Here is a 17,181-nt window from a genome sequence, read left to right on the forward strand (position 1 = left end):
CCACAACCTCTCCATTATTTGTTCTGGCACTCTCATTCCCATCTGCTTGCCTGTAACTCTAGTTTAAACCAACCCACACCCATTATGCAGCACTGGCAAAGCTTCATGCGAGGATATTAGTCCCCCTCCATTTCGGGTGCAAATAGTCTCTTCTATACAGGTCCCACCTTCCCAGGAAGAGAGCCCAATAATCCAAAAATCTGACGCCTTTCATCTGACACCAACTCCTTACCCACTTGTTAAAACTGTATAATCTTCCTATTTCTGGTGTCACTAGCACATGGCATAGTAGCAATCCTGAGATCATAACTCTGGAGGTCCTTCTCTTTAACTTAGCACCCAACTCTCTGAACTCCCAAACCAGAACCTAGTCACTCTTTCTACCTAAATGGACCATGACCTATGGTGGTTCATGTTCCCACTTAGAACACTGAGGACTTGATCCATGACGTCCCAGACTCTGGCTCCTGGGAGGCAACGTAACATCTGAGAATCTTATTCTTGTCCACAGAATCTCCTTTCTGTTCCCCTAACTAATGAATCCCCTATCACCACAGCTCAACACCCCTCTTTCTGAGCCAGAGTCAAATACAGGACCAGTCCCCACCCTTATCCAAAGTGGTATACTTATTAAGGGGCTGGCCACAGGGATACTCTGCACTGGCTGATTATCTCCTTTCCCCTTCCTGACCATTTCCTGCACCTTAGATGAACTACCCCTCTATCACCCCTTCAGCCACCCGAATGATCTAGAGTTCATTAGTTTCAGCTCCTTAACACAGAGTGTTAGAAGCTGCAGCTGGATGCACTTCTTGCAGGTGAGGTCATCAGTAATTAAACAGATATTCTTGGTTCTTAAATTCAGAAAGTATTAAGTATATGTATAGCTAGTTTCAAAGTCAGACATAAAAAGAAAATGATCAAGAATAAAACCAGATGATCATAAACTTTGTTTATCACTCAATGCCATGTTTTAGCTCAATACTACTTACCTCCAGAAGTTGCTCAATAAATTCGGAGAACTAAAATAAAATCAGCAAAACTCAAAGGATGATCAGAGGGAAACAAATTAATTTATCATGCTCAATTACGCAAAATCAGTCAAAGTGATTTCACTGACAACATGCTTATTATCTGTTAATCCACTAACCTTCTACGTGATGTAATTGCTGCCCTTCCAGCTTCCTCTTGAAACCATAGCCAGCAACCCCACTAATCAGCACACTACCCATTCCAGAAGCACACTACTCTCTGGGGAAAAAAAACACCATCTAATATCCATCCAATCGATTGCTATGTTTGCTCAGTTTAAATTCACATTCCTCTGGTTCAATTGTTATACTGGAACAATCTATTGTTTTCTTTTTGGGAAGAGTGTCAGCTTTGTTGAGCTGATTGCACCAAATATTTTGCACTGAAATTCTGAGTTGGGTCTGAGACAACGTAGAGATGAAGGAGTGAAATAATTACTTTCTACCTTTCACATTGACTGATGTTGTTGGCTTTACAGTGATGGTACAGTCTGCTGAAATTGAAGCATAGTTTCTGATGACTGCTGCAAAAACAGCCCAGTCTCTTTGGCTTTTAAAATACTTGTTTATTATGGAGGAGAGTAACATTTCAATGAAAACTTCATGCAGCTTCTGCAATTTGATGAAGCCCATAGGTTTATTGTATTTTGAGAAACTAGCTCAGAACGATAATTGTATAAAGTCCACCGTTGATGCTGACAAAATAAAAGTACAAAAACTCTCACCTTGTTCTGCAATTTCAATCTCCCTACGCCCAAAGTCTGCCTGTTTGATGTTCTTGATGCAGAAGTCACTGCTGCCCTTCGAATTTTTCTGTTGCTTATCACGAGGAGATGTTTCATCATCCGAGCTATCTGTGTAAGATGCCGCTAGAGGACAACAATGAACAATTAGCATAACAGAGAAATACCACTCTTTCAGCTCCAGGCCTAGTCAGTGCTTCTTTTTCCACAGCATCTCACTGGGACCGTAGGGTCCATGCCAGCACTTGGCACAGCAATCCTGTCCCCTACCCCATGTAATACCCTGCCTCCCAAAACATTCTCGCTGACATACCCATCAACTCCTCTTTGACTCTTCTTGCCAATAATCTTTACGAAGGGCTCATTTAAGTATTCAATTACAATACCACCATATTTCTGGGATGACAGCAAACTGGAATACCCAGAAGAAACCCTTGTAATTAAAGAGAAAAAAAATAAAGTCCACACAAGACAGTGCCTGAAGGGTAATAAGGCTACAAAATCTTAAAATCTCATCATGTTCACAGTACAGATGCACAAAAACAATTTTAAGAACACACTGTACAATCAAATTGCAAAAGAAAATAGCCTCGACTAGGTACAGATAATCTGAATGGTTAAGCATTTACTGAATTGACCTTCTTAAGGTTGCTTTATTTTTGCAGATAAAGGTGAATAAATGTCTTGGAGAGTCACAACAGGCAGCATGATTCTCAAATATTTTTCAGTAAACTATTACTATTTTAAATGAGCATATATCCAAAAGAACATAGAACATTACAGCATAGTACAGTCCCTTCAGCTCAATGTTGTGCTGAATTTTTAAACCTGTTCCAAGTTCAATCTAACTCTTCCTTCCTACATAACCCTCCATTTTTCTATCATCCATGTGTCCTCCAAGAGTGTTTCCTAAATGTCCCAAAGGAAGAGGAGGCTCGGCAATGAAACCTACTTCTTGACCTTAACATTTCAAATTTAATATGATTATTTAGCTGAGCATACTTCAAAGTCCATGAAGTATTTATGCTCAGAGAAGTAAATTGGGTAATTTTTAAGTAAATGGTTGAGGTACTCTTAGAGAAAGCAACCTCTCAACATTTATCCAGCAAAAATCACCCTCAGAATCTTAGGGAGCCACAAATTTCTGAGGGGAGGACAAAATAGTGGGACAACCAATATACCATAAGCATCAGCGGGGAGTGAAACAAAAGGTACTTTTGAGGTCTAGAACCATTCATCAGAATTGGAAAAATAACAAAATAATGAGTTTTAAGTCACAGAAACAATTACTTTTGAATAAAATCAGGAAATTATGTGGCAGCAACTCAATCCATAGATGCACATGGTCGAAAGGTTCAGTTGTTGTTCAGACCAAACTTTAGAATGGGAAGAAATGTGATCTAAGTGACTTTGACTGTGGAATGATTGTCAGTGCCAGACAGGGTGATTTGGGCATCTCAAACTGAAGGACTAAGAGTATCAAAGCGGGAATGGGACAGATATTAGTGATTGAAATCTCAGAGTCACCCTTGTGCACTGAACAGAGGTGCTCTGTAAAGTGATTACAGAGCAACCTCTCCAATATAGAGGTCACCACATCAAGAACACCAAATGGAGGAAGATAATCACTGGCACTTCAGCTCTCCTTCTCTCACGGTGATGCTGCTTGTCCTGATGAACGCTCAGCAATTACTGTTTTTATTTCAGATTTCCAGCACCTGCTATTTTTTGTTCCATATTCTGAGGACAGCTGGCAAGATAAATCGTCAGACCTCACCATGCAAGATGTAAATGAGGAAGAATTTCTTTCCTCGTGAATCTCTGGAAATTTCTAACCCAGAAGTACAGATGTTAAGACACTGAACTTATACAAGGTTGAAATGGGAGAAGTTTTTGGACTACAGAGGAACAATTAGTTAAAGAAAAATTGCAGGAACCTAGAACTGAGGTGAGGATCAGTCATGGCCTTACTGAAAAGAAGAACAAATGAGTGACTACATGATTTACACCTCCTCTACTACTTCAGTTTATTACCAGGTTTCCTGAACAGACATCTACTTATTCCACTGGTTATGTATAATTGGAAGCCATTATCTCATTTCCATTACATAACTACAGACAATGGCAAATTGTGAACTGTGCAATTAGTCTCCTCATAGGAATGCTCCCTCCCTACTCTTGACCTACATTACAAGTACTGCTTCACAAACCGAGCTTTAAAGTGCCACCCAAGCTTCGCCATTTCAACTCCATCATCCCCTCAGAACAAATTAGCAAACTTACAAACTGGACCTCTGTACCTCCCTCTGCAACTGGATCCTTGACTTCCTTTAGTCGGGAGACCACAGTCAATGCAGATCGGCAATAACATTACCACTTCGCTCCCAATACATGTGCACCTCAAGGATGCGTGCTTAACCTATTGCTCCACGGTCTCTACACGCAACTGCGTGGCTGAACACTGCTTGAGCAACATTGATAAATTCACCAGTGACAACTGTTGTTGGTAGAATCTCAGGTGGCAACAAGGAGACAAAGGAGTGCGTTAGATCAGTTGATTGAGTGGCATCTCAACAACAATCTTGCACCTATTGTTAGCAAGACGTAGGAATTGATTGTGAACTTCATAGAAAGGAAAGTCAGGCAGACACATCAGTCTGCATTAAAAGGCCATCAGTGGAAAGGGTGAGCAGCTTCGAATTCATGGGTGTCAACATCCCAGAGAACCTATCCTGTCTCAACACAATGATGCAATCAAGAAAAAATGCCAGTGGCTCTACATCATTTGGAGTTTAGAGGAGATTTGGTATGTCACCAAATCTCGCCAGATCTACGGACTTGCTCTCTGCTCCACGTTGATAAATACAGTACTGTGCAAAAGTCGAGGCAGTCTAGCTATATGTGCCCAAGACTTTAGCATAGTACTGCAAAGATCAAATCTGAGGTGTTGGAGCAGCCTAGTGAGTAACTGCAGTCCATTCTGTGTACAGTAAACGCTGTCTGCCAATGGTGTATGGAATGAACATTTGGGTATGTGGATAACCACCAAGTGGGTCGTTTATCCGAGAAGGTGACAAGCTTCTTCAGCTCCCTTGTCCAGCTCCGATAAGGAATCTCATCCCAAAAAGCCAATAGTTTATTCCCCTCCACAGGTATTGCCTGACTTGTTGAGTTTGTCTAGCATTTGCAGAATCTCTTATGTTTACTGTACATAAAGCTTTAGTGTTGTTGAAGTAACATTCATTTCAGCAAGTGCATGATAGTCTGGATCAAAAGAGTGCCAGACTACCACAGATAACAATGTGTAGCATCACACTTCTTCCTAAGATGCTCAAGAAAGTAGTTTCCCCGTCCCCTTTCAATTTTCTAATGGTTATAATTAAAAGTAGAGGTAAATTCTAGTTACAATGAGCTGGAATATGCACAGTCTAGTCTGCCTTCTTGATGTGTATCCTCATTCCCCCCACCCCACCACTGCGACTAAAAACAAGCTTGGGGTCCGTCCACAGCTGTTGCCCCATGGGTACATTGCAAATGGCCTTGAGCCCCTGAACTTGTAACATGGTTATAAAACTCAGTGCTGTCCCAACTCTTAATATTTTAAAGGTGTCTGATAATCATTATACAAAAAAGCGAAAATAATTATTTTATATTTGAACTGCTAAATATAACAAGGTGAAACATACATGTACTTAATTTAATTAAACAAAGATAATTGATTTTGGGCAGCCCTGGGATTAAGGCAAGGGGCTAGTAAGAAAGTACTCAACTCTCGGACACTGTGCCAAGGCAAGCATGGAGGAAGAGGTCAAATTCAATACCATCTGACCTTGCACTCATCTCCAACTTCTGCACTCCAGTGTGCACGTGTGAAAAACATTGATGTGCTAACCTGCAGGGCATGTTGCTGGCACAAGCAGAAACATTTCAGCTCAAGAACTAGGATCAACAATTTCAAAGTGCACACCTTCAAATACAAGTCAACAGGAAAGTTATGTTTCTGCTTGTGTATGCTAAAGGAAAAATATGCACAGCTCAGTGTCATCCAAAAGGGAGAAGGCAAACTAAAAGTCCCGCAAACTTGATATTACAACTATCATAATACAAAACTAAAGTAGGTGAAATAAGTGATTACTGCCCAATATAAAAGTAGAGCTTTTACCTAATTAAAGATACATTTTTGCCATCCTTTACCCAATTAAAGATATTTTCTATCTATAACAACTTTATAAATCAGGAAAATACTTGGTAAACTGGCATTTTAGCGTTTGAACTAGCTTTCAAAAGTCTTAACATTGGGTACATTTATACTACTCACCTCCCTCTCAATAATTTTCAGTGGGTGTTTGAGTTACTTATAATCTGAAATTTAATTTAGTATGAAAAATTATCTTTCTGTTTGAGATTATTAAACACTTAAATGATTTCCTACTTCACAAAATAAATAGATCCATTTATTCAAAGTTCCCCCCCCCTTTGAAGTGACCTCCTTAGCAGATTCTGCCTTCTATACACTACACAGATGTTGAAAGAACTATAAAAAGCAAGAGAGTTACTTACAAAAATAAGTAATCAGGGATATGTCACAGCAAGAGTGTGCAAAAAAAATTAAAATTGTCAAAACAATATAAAAGTTAAGATAATCAGGGTGCTCCTCCCTCCTTTTTTTTCTTTCTTCCATGGCCTTCTGTCCTCTCCTATCTGATTCTCCCTTCTTCAGCCTGTGTCTCTTTTGTCAATCAACTTCCCAGCTCTTTACTTCACTCCTTCTGCCCGTCCCAGTTTCGCCTATCACCTTGGGGTTTTTCCTCCCTTCCCCCCCACTTTCTTACTCTGACTTCTCATCTTCCCCCACACCCCAGTCCTGATGAAGGGCCTCAGCCCAAAACGTCAACTGTACTGTGTCATAGATGCTGCCTGGCCTGCTGAGTTCCACCAGCATCCTGCGTGTTGCTTGGATTTCCAACATCTGCAGATTTTCTCTTGTTTATAATTAAAAGATTGCTCGTTTTACATTTTGTAACTAAACTAATTAGGACAATGGCTAGATTAGGATCACTAACTACACTAAGATAGGAAATTTGGCACTAACAGATAAACATTCAGTTTTATTAGAGCTGTGTGATTTGGTAGTTGAGAAGGCAACCCCAGAGGTATGATTTATAACCAAGATTTCTAATTTACGATATTTTAACATTGAACTGATAAAGAACTGCCTTCAAATATCTCCCAACATATGCCCCAATGACTTCAGTTATGAGTAAACTATAAAGTATTCCAATGATATTCTGCATTTCTCTTTTCAATGACACATCATTAAGTGTTCAAATTTACAGTAACTAACAGAATTTCACACACCCTCTAGCCTACAACTTTAATCTAAAATGTATTAGTTAGATATTAAGCAAACAAAGCAAAAGACATAATGGGGTTTTGACTCCTAGATTATGTTGTGTTAACTTAGACTCTGGTAGAAGTCAAGTGACTGGGTAATTCCTCTTCCTTCAGGTTCAACAGCCTGTTGTCTATAATTACTACATCAAATGGTGAAGGGTGAGTTCCAATGACCGAATCTGTAGGAAGGGGAGAAAAAGACTAACATCTCCAAGAATGTGGACCTGGAAATGTGTGTTGTGCTATTAGTGGACAAACAATAGCACCATGACAATTTATAGCAGAGCCATGGCTCTTTGTTACAAGTTAGCCTATCTTTATAACAGAGGTTTACATTTCCTCAAAATAAAAGAGCATTTTGAGTGATTGTTTTTAGCATTTGAGCTCTAATACTCTCATTAGTAACTTCTAGACATCTACCTCCTGAAAAGAAGCAAAATTAAATTCATTTTGTAACAGGGCACTAGCTCATAGTGATTTATCTTCTCAACTGCAGAATGGTTTCCTCTGTGTCCTTTGGGATGAGATGTAACTGCAGCAGGTGAGTATGTGTTGGGACGAGTAATTACTTTCTCATACCTGTCTCTAGGAACAGCTTCATTTTTTTTTTCCAAACTATTTCTACCAACTGCTTACCATTATTTTGCATAGACATACCCATCAGTTCTGGAGAGGAAGAAGAAAAAAGAGAAGCTGGTTAGTGGCTAGTTCCATCACTACAGAACGATGGTGAAATGCAGGCAGATTTGAATCAAGCAGCAAGTGTTTGCTTGAAGGTTAATGCAGTCCAGTGCAAGCTGTCGTTTGTTTCCAGCAATAATTGCAGTCCAATAGTCCTTAATAACTGGTGAGTACAGCCATTAACAGTGTATACACAGGGTGGCTATTTCTAGACCTGCCTCTCAAAACACAGGATAATGCACAGAACTAATTTATTTAGAGGAATCCTTTACACAGGCTACAAAGTGTTGAACACTTTTTCGATTCTTGAACTTCTGTAACAAAATCAAAAAGTTCCATTCAGGGGGTAAAGAGAAAGGCCAATCTGACGGCAATTGAAAAAAAATATTAAAATAATGTTCAAATAGATGGAGTGGTGACTTGTAGTTAAGACTCAATAACTATAAAAGATAACCAAATACAAGACAGCCATGCATCCCAGATAGTCTTTGACTTTGTACCCTCTAAAGCCATTGCTGCTGGTCCTTCATCTACCTTGCATTTTCTCAAAGCTTCAAAGCCAGTCCCTGGGCAAGGGCATCCTATTATCATTATGTTTGAACTAGTTTCAAACTAAATTACACCAACAGGCACTGGTGATTCCTGTGAATATCTGCCCCTATTATTTGCACCTCATGCCTAACTATTAAGTAACACTAGAGAATGAACTAGATGGTGTTAATGACTAGCAAAATGTATTTTGATAAATTGGTACTGTTCCTGTAATTTGGGGGAAGGATGAAATTGACCTGCTGTTCAGCCATGATCTCAGAGAACATACCAATTACAAAACTACTGGAAATCTCCCATCTGGTCTCCAGGAAGAACAGTACACAATTGACTCCTCAGATTTTCTCTCCTCAATGTCTTCTCTATGTTCGGCCAATGAAGAACCCTAATTTTCTCCCCTCTGCAAGTGGCTGAGATCACAAATTCAAAGCCATGGTTGAGGCAAATGAATCTACGTTATATAATTATTTACTGCTTACCATGTTTCAGTGTCATGCATATATTTCTCCCAACTGAACACACCTCAAATGGTTGTCAGTCTGAATCCAACACAAGAACTGTCCCATGGTTATGCCAAGATCAGCAACCTCACTAACTGCAGGTTCAAGTAACCAACTTTGAGAACTTGAAGTATTTACATCTTTGGACCTATTGGTAAAATCCAAACTAAACTTCTAATGTTTTGTTCAAAAACAGCTTATTGTTATCTATTCTACGTAAACATATAAACAAGCAAATTAGTGCAGGTCTTTTCAACTTCTAGAAAGTGAATGGCACATTACCTTTCATGCAGTAACAAAAGGCAAGCAGTGCAAATCAAATATGCTGCATCTTTACTGTAGAAGACTCTAAGAAACTTCACCCAGAGTACTATGAACAGCTCTAGTTGAGATACTGTATGACAATTACCACTCAAGCACATAAATAAGCAAACAACAGGTGATAACTTTGGGCTGAGGAAGGGATTAGGGCATTTTATTCTATTGCCTACCTGAGCTGTAGCTGTCCGTAGAGGATTGTGAGATTGATCGAGAAAGTGAACGGCGACCTATTTTTGTTGGACGTTTGTTGAATTCTTGCTTCTGATCAGCAAACTGGATCTGCTATTTATAAGGGGGAAAACACAGAGTATTTACTCTACATTGATTTAAAAAAAAAACTGGGACCAGTATTTTTCCCCAAATGTTTACTAACACCACAGACATGGGATCTGGCCAGCATTTCAAAACCATGACAAAGGGAGGGAATAAGAGAAAGAGTGCAAGTCAGTTTGCCCCAAAAGGCAGGATTTTTAAAAAAAATATTAAAATAAGGTTGCAGACCCCCCTCTATTGTTTCAAATCTACTCTCAGTGCTCAGAGCAGCAAGAACATTTTTTTCCTCAGAATTTGCTGCCAGAAAGCCTAAAGTCACCAGTCATATTGTTGACAAGTCAAAGGGAACCAATGAAATGTTACCAGATTAAACAATTGTTTGTAGCACATACAAAATGTTGAAAGAACTCAGCAGGTCAAGCAGCATCTAAAGAGGAAAAAAGCAGATCGAGACCAAGGCTGCCTGTCTTGCTGAATTCCTCCAGAATTTTGTATGCATTACAAATGTTTAATAAACAAGCAACGCAAATTAAATTTTAAAAAGAGATAATAAATCAATTGATTCGTTGAAGGGATAAACAAATACTGGATGTAGAAACTGATACCAGTACAGTGAGACGGATATGTGCCATATTTTGCCTGGTACACACAAACAACAAAACAAAAATCACTATCTGATGCAGATCTTTGTTTTTCTTACAACAATACACCACTGTGATTTTAATGGCCTGGGTGGGGGGGGGGGGGGTGGAATGTTACACGATGAAAAAAAATTAAAATTCAGAATAGATTCTAAATAGAGTGCAGGATGAAACTTCGTAAAAATGAAGTTTCATTATAATGTATATAGATTAAATTACTTAATACATTGTAGTCAACAGCTTTTTGAAATAGTTTTTTTTGAATAGGTTCATAAAGTTTGTATCATCACTTCAGCACAGCTTTAAAAGACAACAGATTTTATCTGTTAAATGAGAAATGAAATTATTCACACATTTTGAAACTTACAGAAAATCCTGAAAGGATTACAAATAAAATATGAAGATCAGAATGTTTGGTTTCTTTGCTTAAAATATGGTCCCAATAACAAATAAAATTTAGGAAAAGGTGCCCAAAACCAAATATACAATACTGTATTCTGCACATTGCTAATATATACAAGACTAAAACTCTAAAAATGAAAATATTGCTGGGATCAAAATAATACTACATAAACACAAGGAATTCTGCCGATGCTGGAAATCCAGAGTAACACACATAAAATGCTGCAGGAACTCAGTCGGTCAGACAGAAACTATAGAGAGAAATAAACACTTGACATTTCAGGCTGAGAGCCTACATCAGGAAATAATATTGCTATAATATTGTTAAAAAAAATCTAAACAAATATTTTTCATACAAAATTTAAGACACATGTTGATACGATACTATTTCCAGACAATGTGTCTACAACTATCAACCCATTTGAGTAATTACAGCTAATGCAATTGTTTCCTCATATACCTGTGTGGAGGTAAGGCTGGCTGCCATATCATTGAGTTGGTTTGTTAAAGTCTGGCTGTTGGACATTTCTGTAGATCGAGCAGTTAGTTTACCTGCAATTCTGATCAACAATCAGCACCACGCAAAGACGCACTCAGTCTCAAATGCACTTTTTAAACTGACCACACTGTTTTCAGAACTTGGATTAGGTCAGCTTTTAAGAAAATCAACTCCCAGAACAATGAACAAAGCTTATCTGCAAAGAACTAATGAGGCAATCGTTCGGCTGTTAAATGATTTTCAGTCCAAACAACTAATGACATTGTGCCATCAACATCCATGAGATCTTAATTGGAGGGAAATGTGCAAGATGATCAGCTACATTAGTTCAATGATTATGGATCAATTTTATCAGTTTGATAAATATTTGTTTAAGAATAAAATTTAATCAGCTATAAAAAGAGCGGCAAGAAAGATTTACCAACGACATAATTTCCCTCTCTGATACCAGAAAGGGCTCATCCTTATTAATTAGTCACATAACAAGCTATGGGACTACACAAGTGGCCAACAGACCTCACCAGTGAATATAACTTCAAGCTATTTAGAATTATTTCACATGGAAACTGAGAATTGATAGCTTTGAGGTTTAAATTCAGACTAGGTTGATTAACCAGAACAGTTCCCACTTCTCTCCTAAGAGGAGAGAAGAAATCTATTTCAAGTATCAGTATCTGAGACAATGAACAGAATCAATTTCCACTTGGAGCTGTGATCCATTGCTTTCAGTGAGTTAAGATCAAAACCTTCAACCCAAAACTCATGATCCATTGGCCTGCTGACACGCTTCTAAAACTTGAACTATCTGAAGGCACCGGAGAAACACCATCAATGGTGGCTCAGAAAACTTGAATTCATTGGAAAGAATGTCAATGTTAGCATCCTCTCCTAGGCCACTATCCCCAACACTGAGGCTTGAACTCGCTATGTGCTCCATTTGCATGCCTGAAACCAGAGACAAAGACTGTCCAAGGAAAAGAATCACATTCTTGAAGGCTCCTTGAAATAAGCAGCAGCTTCCTAGCCTGTAACCACTCAAATAGAAGGGGCATTTTGGAATATCACCAAGAATCTCAAATCAAGGCATTACAACAAAAAGTACAGTTCATATAGTGGAAGAAGTGCACAATCTCATAAATTACCCCCCTGTCCATCCTGTCAGGAACCACTTCTCCCATATGCAGTAGGGTCTGTAGGTCTCAGATACCACATGACTGCAATGGAAGCAAATCATTCTTGATTCTAAGGGATTACCTAAGAATATAATACAGCAATACCTATACTGGTTATTTCAAGCCAGATATGACTATGTGCAGAAAGATCAAAATATAAATAAGATGTAGATAATTTAAACAGAGCATCAATTACACTTGAAAGAAATCAGTGTATTTTTAAAATTAACAAGAACTTGATCATCTCTTAAACATGACTAAATGCAGAAGTAGCCAGTAATGCTCTTTCATTGGATCAATTCATTTGTTGTATAAACAAAAACTGACAATGATTATCCTGCTGAGGCTGGAAGTCCAACAAGCCTCAGCCTAGCAGCAAATGAAAGTGATCACTTTCCACAAAGTGATTCCCCATTTTACCTTGAGAATTAGGTAAGCAAACAAAAACTTGGTTGCCAATATTTGTAAAAGAAAATAAATCTGCACTAATTAATTGAAGTTTTGCCCTTAAGGAGTTTAATCTTTAGGAGAAATAAAAGAAATCTTATATTCGACTCACACCAGCAAAGCAAATTGAACTAGAAAACTAAATCCCACCAATCTTTCAGAAAAAAATAGATCTTTTGTTAACTGGTGAGGATTAGATTTCTGTAATCACATTACACATTTTTAGAATAAGTAAATAAAGCACAAACCATGATTTAAGGCTGATTTATACTTGTGCGTCAAATGTACGCCGGCGTAGCGGTGCACCCTATGCTATACTCTATGTAAACCCTATGCCGTAGCCTAACGCGCACCTCTCCCAAAATGTAACTACGCGTTGCAGCGACACAGACCACAACAACTGATTGGTCCACTTGGTAGCATCGCATTTCCTCATATGCTGCAATAGCTTCCCAGGACAGGGAAGGAACTCTGGCTGCAATGCTTTCCATAAAGCTTTACAGACCTCTGAAATTATGGAGGACCCTATGCTCGACGCCAGTTTGTAGCTAGCTGCTACAGCCTGTTGACTTCCACCTGAAGCTAAAACTCGAATGGTGATTGCCAATCTCTGAGTATACTGTGTACACTGATGCGATATTAATGGTTGGAGACGATGAACCAAATTGTCAAATCTACCTGCCGACATCCGAAAATATTTGAAATGCATTTCCTCGTCCATGTCTCTCAGTGGCTGGACAAACACAGAAAATTCATCCTCCTTCAGCTTCAGTCGTCATTGTTTGAAGTTTGAGTTTCTTCGTGTTGAAATTCAACACGAAGAAACTCAACACAGTGGCATAGAAACCCCACCGCCAACTAGCGTTTTGGCGGTGAATTGCAGCGCGACGCAGACACACCAATGCACAAGTATAAATGCTCACAACAGCATAGCCCACTTGCGTAGGCTACGGAGCAAGGTAATACGCACAAGTATAAATCAGCCTTTACACTTTTTCCTCAGGTTTTAAGGGTGCATGGGTCAACAGGTAATATATGGTAGCCATCTTTCCCTTCATCCAACCATACTACATGTCAGATATGAGCACCAACAAACTATTCTGAAACAAGGCAATATCTCACTCCATTCAGAATTCAATACGCAGCATTCCAGCTGACATTTCTGCATTAGAGAGATGAAAATGAATTAGTTTTATGACAGATGAATCAGATGACATCAATCAGGCACAGCATAGATTAGAGATGTGTTATGGCCATTAAGGTACATAATATACCGACAGAGGTTAACATTTTATACGACAGTTGGAGAGTTGTGGGTCAGGATGGAGGAGAAATGAGAAAAATTGGAGCTTCCATTTTCCCCCCAATCTCAGAGTTTACAATTGAACCACGGTCCAAAATGTATAATCCCAAATACTGCTGTGGATTAAACTCTGGTTAAAACTCCGGTTAGTCATCAAGAGTTCTAGATTTATAGCTTTCAACCACAAATTTATTTTAATAGTTTTTTTGCTGCTTTCATGATTAAAATAGTTTTAAGTCACAACCAGTCTGCTAAATGCTATTGAGGTGTGCTCAGACACGCAAGAAAAATTCAATTGTGACGCTTACAGCATTGTCAAATTGGTCTAACACACAAGTAATTACAGGCAGCTAACAATAGGTTCATGGAATCTAGACATCCAATCTTCTCACTGAAGTCAATACCTTCTGGAGGGTCACAATAGAGAAATCAGCAAGAGAAAAAAAAATCTATAAGCTCCACCGTCTAAACACACAAACTTCTCAAAAGGCAAGACTTATCGTTACTTCCTACTGCTCTTTTAGGAATTATCTCGATTACCAAAGTTAGTCAATGACTTGTGTAAAAAGGAGCCTCACAAAGAAACTAACATTGGGATTTGTAACTGCTGAATATTTTATACTTCAATGGAGAAAATTTTATTAATGGATTAATCTCATCACACACTTAATATTATTTCACTGCACGGGCAGAGGAAAACTTACTTCTTGCATTTGGGAAGAAGTTCCCCCCAACAGAATTAGATGCACTAATTATCACCTCTGAGTCAGAAAAACTAAAGCATGCAATGTGGACATCTGTAAATACTAATTATTGTTGTTTATCCTAAAGAAATACTCAGAAGCACAAGGGAGAAAGGGATACTAACTAAGGACAGCTTGGGTAGAGGAGAGATGAACAGAAGGTTAAGAAGGGCAGCATGGCAATGCAATAGGTAGTGCTATTGCTTCACAGGGATTGATGGGATTACTCTGAGATGAGAGACTAGATGGCACAAATGGTTGCCTTCTCTGTAACAAGAAAATAAATGAGACACAAGGGAATGGAGGTGGGGGAGAGATTCAAGGAAGGAAGAAAGGAGGGAGAAGATAAATTTAATTGTGAAACTTCAGAAGAGAGTAGTGCTGCCAAATACTTTGTGTATTCTTCTAATATATGACTTGAAAACAAAAACCAAAGTCATGAGGGGACACCATACAAGAAGTTTCACAAGAGAGGAGAAGCCAAAGGATTCAGACAGGAAACAGAGCTGAGTATCGTCCATATAATGGTAAAACCTGATCCCAAGTCCGTAGATATAACAGCACACAAATATGGAAAGGTTATCCCATCTTAAATTCCGAACCGGAGGCAATTTTCTACTCATCCCCACAGAAAACCACTACTCAGTCGCACGTGAATCATCACCCATCAAACCTGTAACTAGTTGATGATCTCACACTGATAATGAAAGGGAATGCAATGAGTAGCAAAAAATAATTGTGTACTTTTTAAAACCATATGGCACAAAATATACAATTTGCAAGAGGCATTTCAGGGTCCTCATGTGGCAGAAACCAAAACAACTTCTGCAATACTACTTATTGCTTTGTTTTTCAACCCAGTTAATATTGTAAAGGCAAAGCACAATTAACTAGTTTTGCCTTCAAACCTTTATACAAATATTAATATCTGGCAGAAAAACATCATCTTCTGAGAGCCCATAAATTCTAACTCCAAATCACATTCACGCTAGTCTTAATGACAACAAAATATAATGCTCTCCCAAACTCACTCAAAATTGAAATTCAATACCCTCATAGAAACATAGAAAACCTACAGCACAATACAGGCCCTTCCGCCCATAATGCTGTGCCTAACATGTACTTACTTTAGAAATTACCTAGGGTTACCCATAGCCCTCTATTTTTCTAAGCTCCATGTACGTAGCCAGGACCCTATTGTACCCGCCTCCACCACCGTTGCCAGCACAGCCCATTGTCCACACTCGCCACTGTAAAAAACTTACCCCTGACATCTCCTCTGTACCTGCTTCCAAGCACCTTAAAGCTGTGTGCTCTCGTGTTAGCCATTTCATCCCTGTGAAAAAGCCTCTGACTATCCACGTGATCAATGTGTCTCATCATCTTATACACCCCCAGCAGGTCACCTCTCATCCTATGTCATTCCAAGGAGAAAAGGCTAAGTTCACTCAATCTATTCTCATAAGGCACACTCTCCAATCCAGGCAACATCCTTGTAAATCTCCTCTGCACCCTTTCTATGGCTTCCACATTCTTCCTGTAGTGAGGTGACCAGAACTGAGCACAGTACTCCAAGTGGGGTCTGACCAGGGTCCTATATAGCTGCAACATTACCTCTTGGCTCTTGAACTCAATTCCACAGTTGACGAAGGCCAATACACTATATGCCTTCTTAACCACACAGTCAACCTGCGCAGCAGCTTTGGATATTCTATGGACTCGAACCCCAAGATCCCTCTGATCCTCCACACTGCCAAGAGTCTTACCGTTAATACTATATTCTGCCATCATATTTGACCTACCAAAATGAATCACCTCACACTTATCTGGGTTGAACTCCATCTGCCACTTCTCAGCCCAGTTTTGCATCCTATCGATGTCCCGCTGTAACCTCTGACAACCCTCCACACTACCCACAACACCGGCAACCTTTGTGTCATCAGCAGATTTACTAACCCATTCCCCACTTCCTCATCCAGGTCATTTATAAAAATCACAAAGAGTAGGGATCCCCGAGGCACACCACTGGTCACCAACCCCCATGCAGAATATGACCCATCTACAACCTTCTGTGGGCAAGCCAATTCTGGATCCATAAAGCAATGTCCCCTTGGATCCCATGCCTCCTTACTTTCTCAATAAACCTTGCATGGGGTACCTCATCAAATGCCTTGCTGAAATCCATATACACTACATCTACTGCTCTACCTTCATCAATGTGTTTAGTCACATCCTCAAAAAACTCAATTAACGCATAAGGCATGATCTGCCTTTGACAAAGCCATGCTAACTATTCCTAATCATATTATGCCTCTCCAAGTGTTCATAAATCCTGCCTCTCAGGATCTTCTCCATCAACTTACCAACCACTAAAGTAAGACTCACTGGTCTATAATTTCCAGGGCTATCTCTACCCCCTTTTTTGAATAAGGAAACAACATCTGCAACCCTCTACTCCTGTGGAACCTCTTCCGTTCCCCAT

At 39.2% G+C, this 17,181-nt stretch overlaps 1 protein-coding gene across 6 annotated transcripts in view; it reads right to left on the reverse strand.

Moving 5' to 3' along the window:
• Window positions 1–17,181, reverse strand: part of ahcyl2b (adenosylhomocysteinase like 2b) — a 94,120-nt gene that overhangs the window by 38,525 nt on the left and 38,414 nt on the right. For 2 of the 6 annotated variants that reach the window (XM_072241566.1, XM_072241568.1), the window contains exons 2-4: window positions 9,390–9,501; window positions 7,805–7,834; window positions 1,757–1,900 (exon numbers count right to left, since the gene is read on the reverse strand). In XM_072241566.1, coding sequence (XP_072097667.1) covers window positions 1,757–1,900; window positions 7,805–7,834; window positions 9,390–9,501 — 286 coding nt within the window. The remainder of the gene's footprint in view (window positions 1–1,756; window positions 1,901–7,804; window positions 7,835–9,389; window positions 9,502–17,181) is intronic. The other 4 variants (XM_072241569.1, XM_072241570.1, XM_072241567.1 and 1 more) reach the window with 3 other exon arrangements.

This window comes from Mobula birostris, chromosome 23, assembly GCF_030028105.1.
Source record: "Mobula birostris isolate sMobBir1 chromosome 23, sMobBir1.hap1, whole genome shotgun sequence".
Lineage (NCBI taxonomy): Eukaryota > Metazoa > Chordata > Chondrichthyes > Myliobatiformes > Myliobatidae > Mobula > Mobula birostris.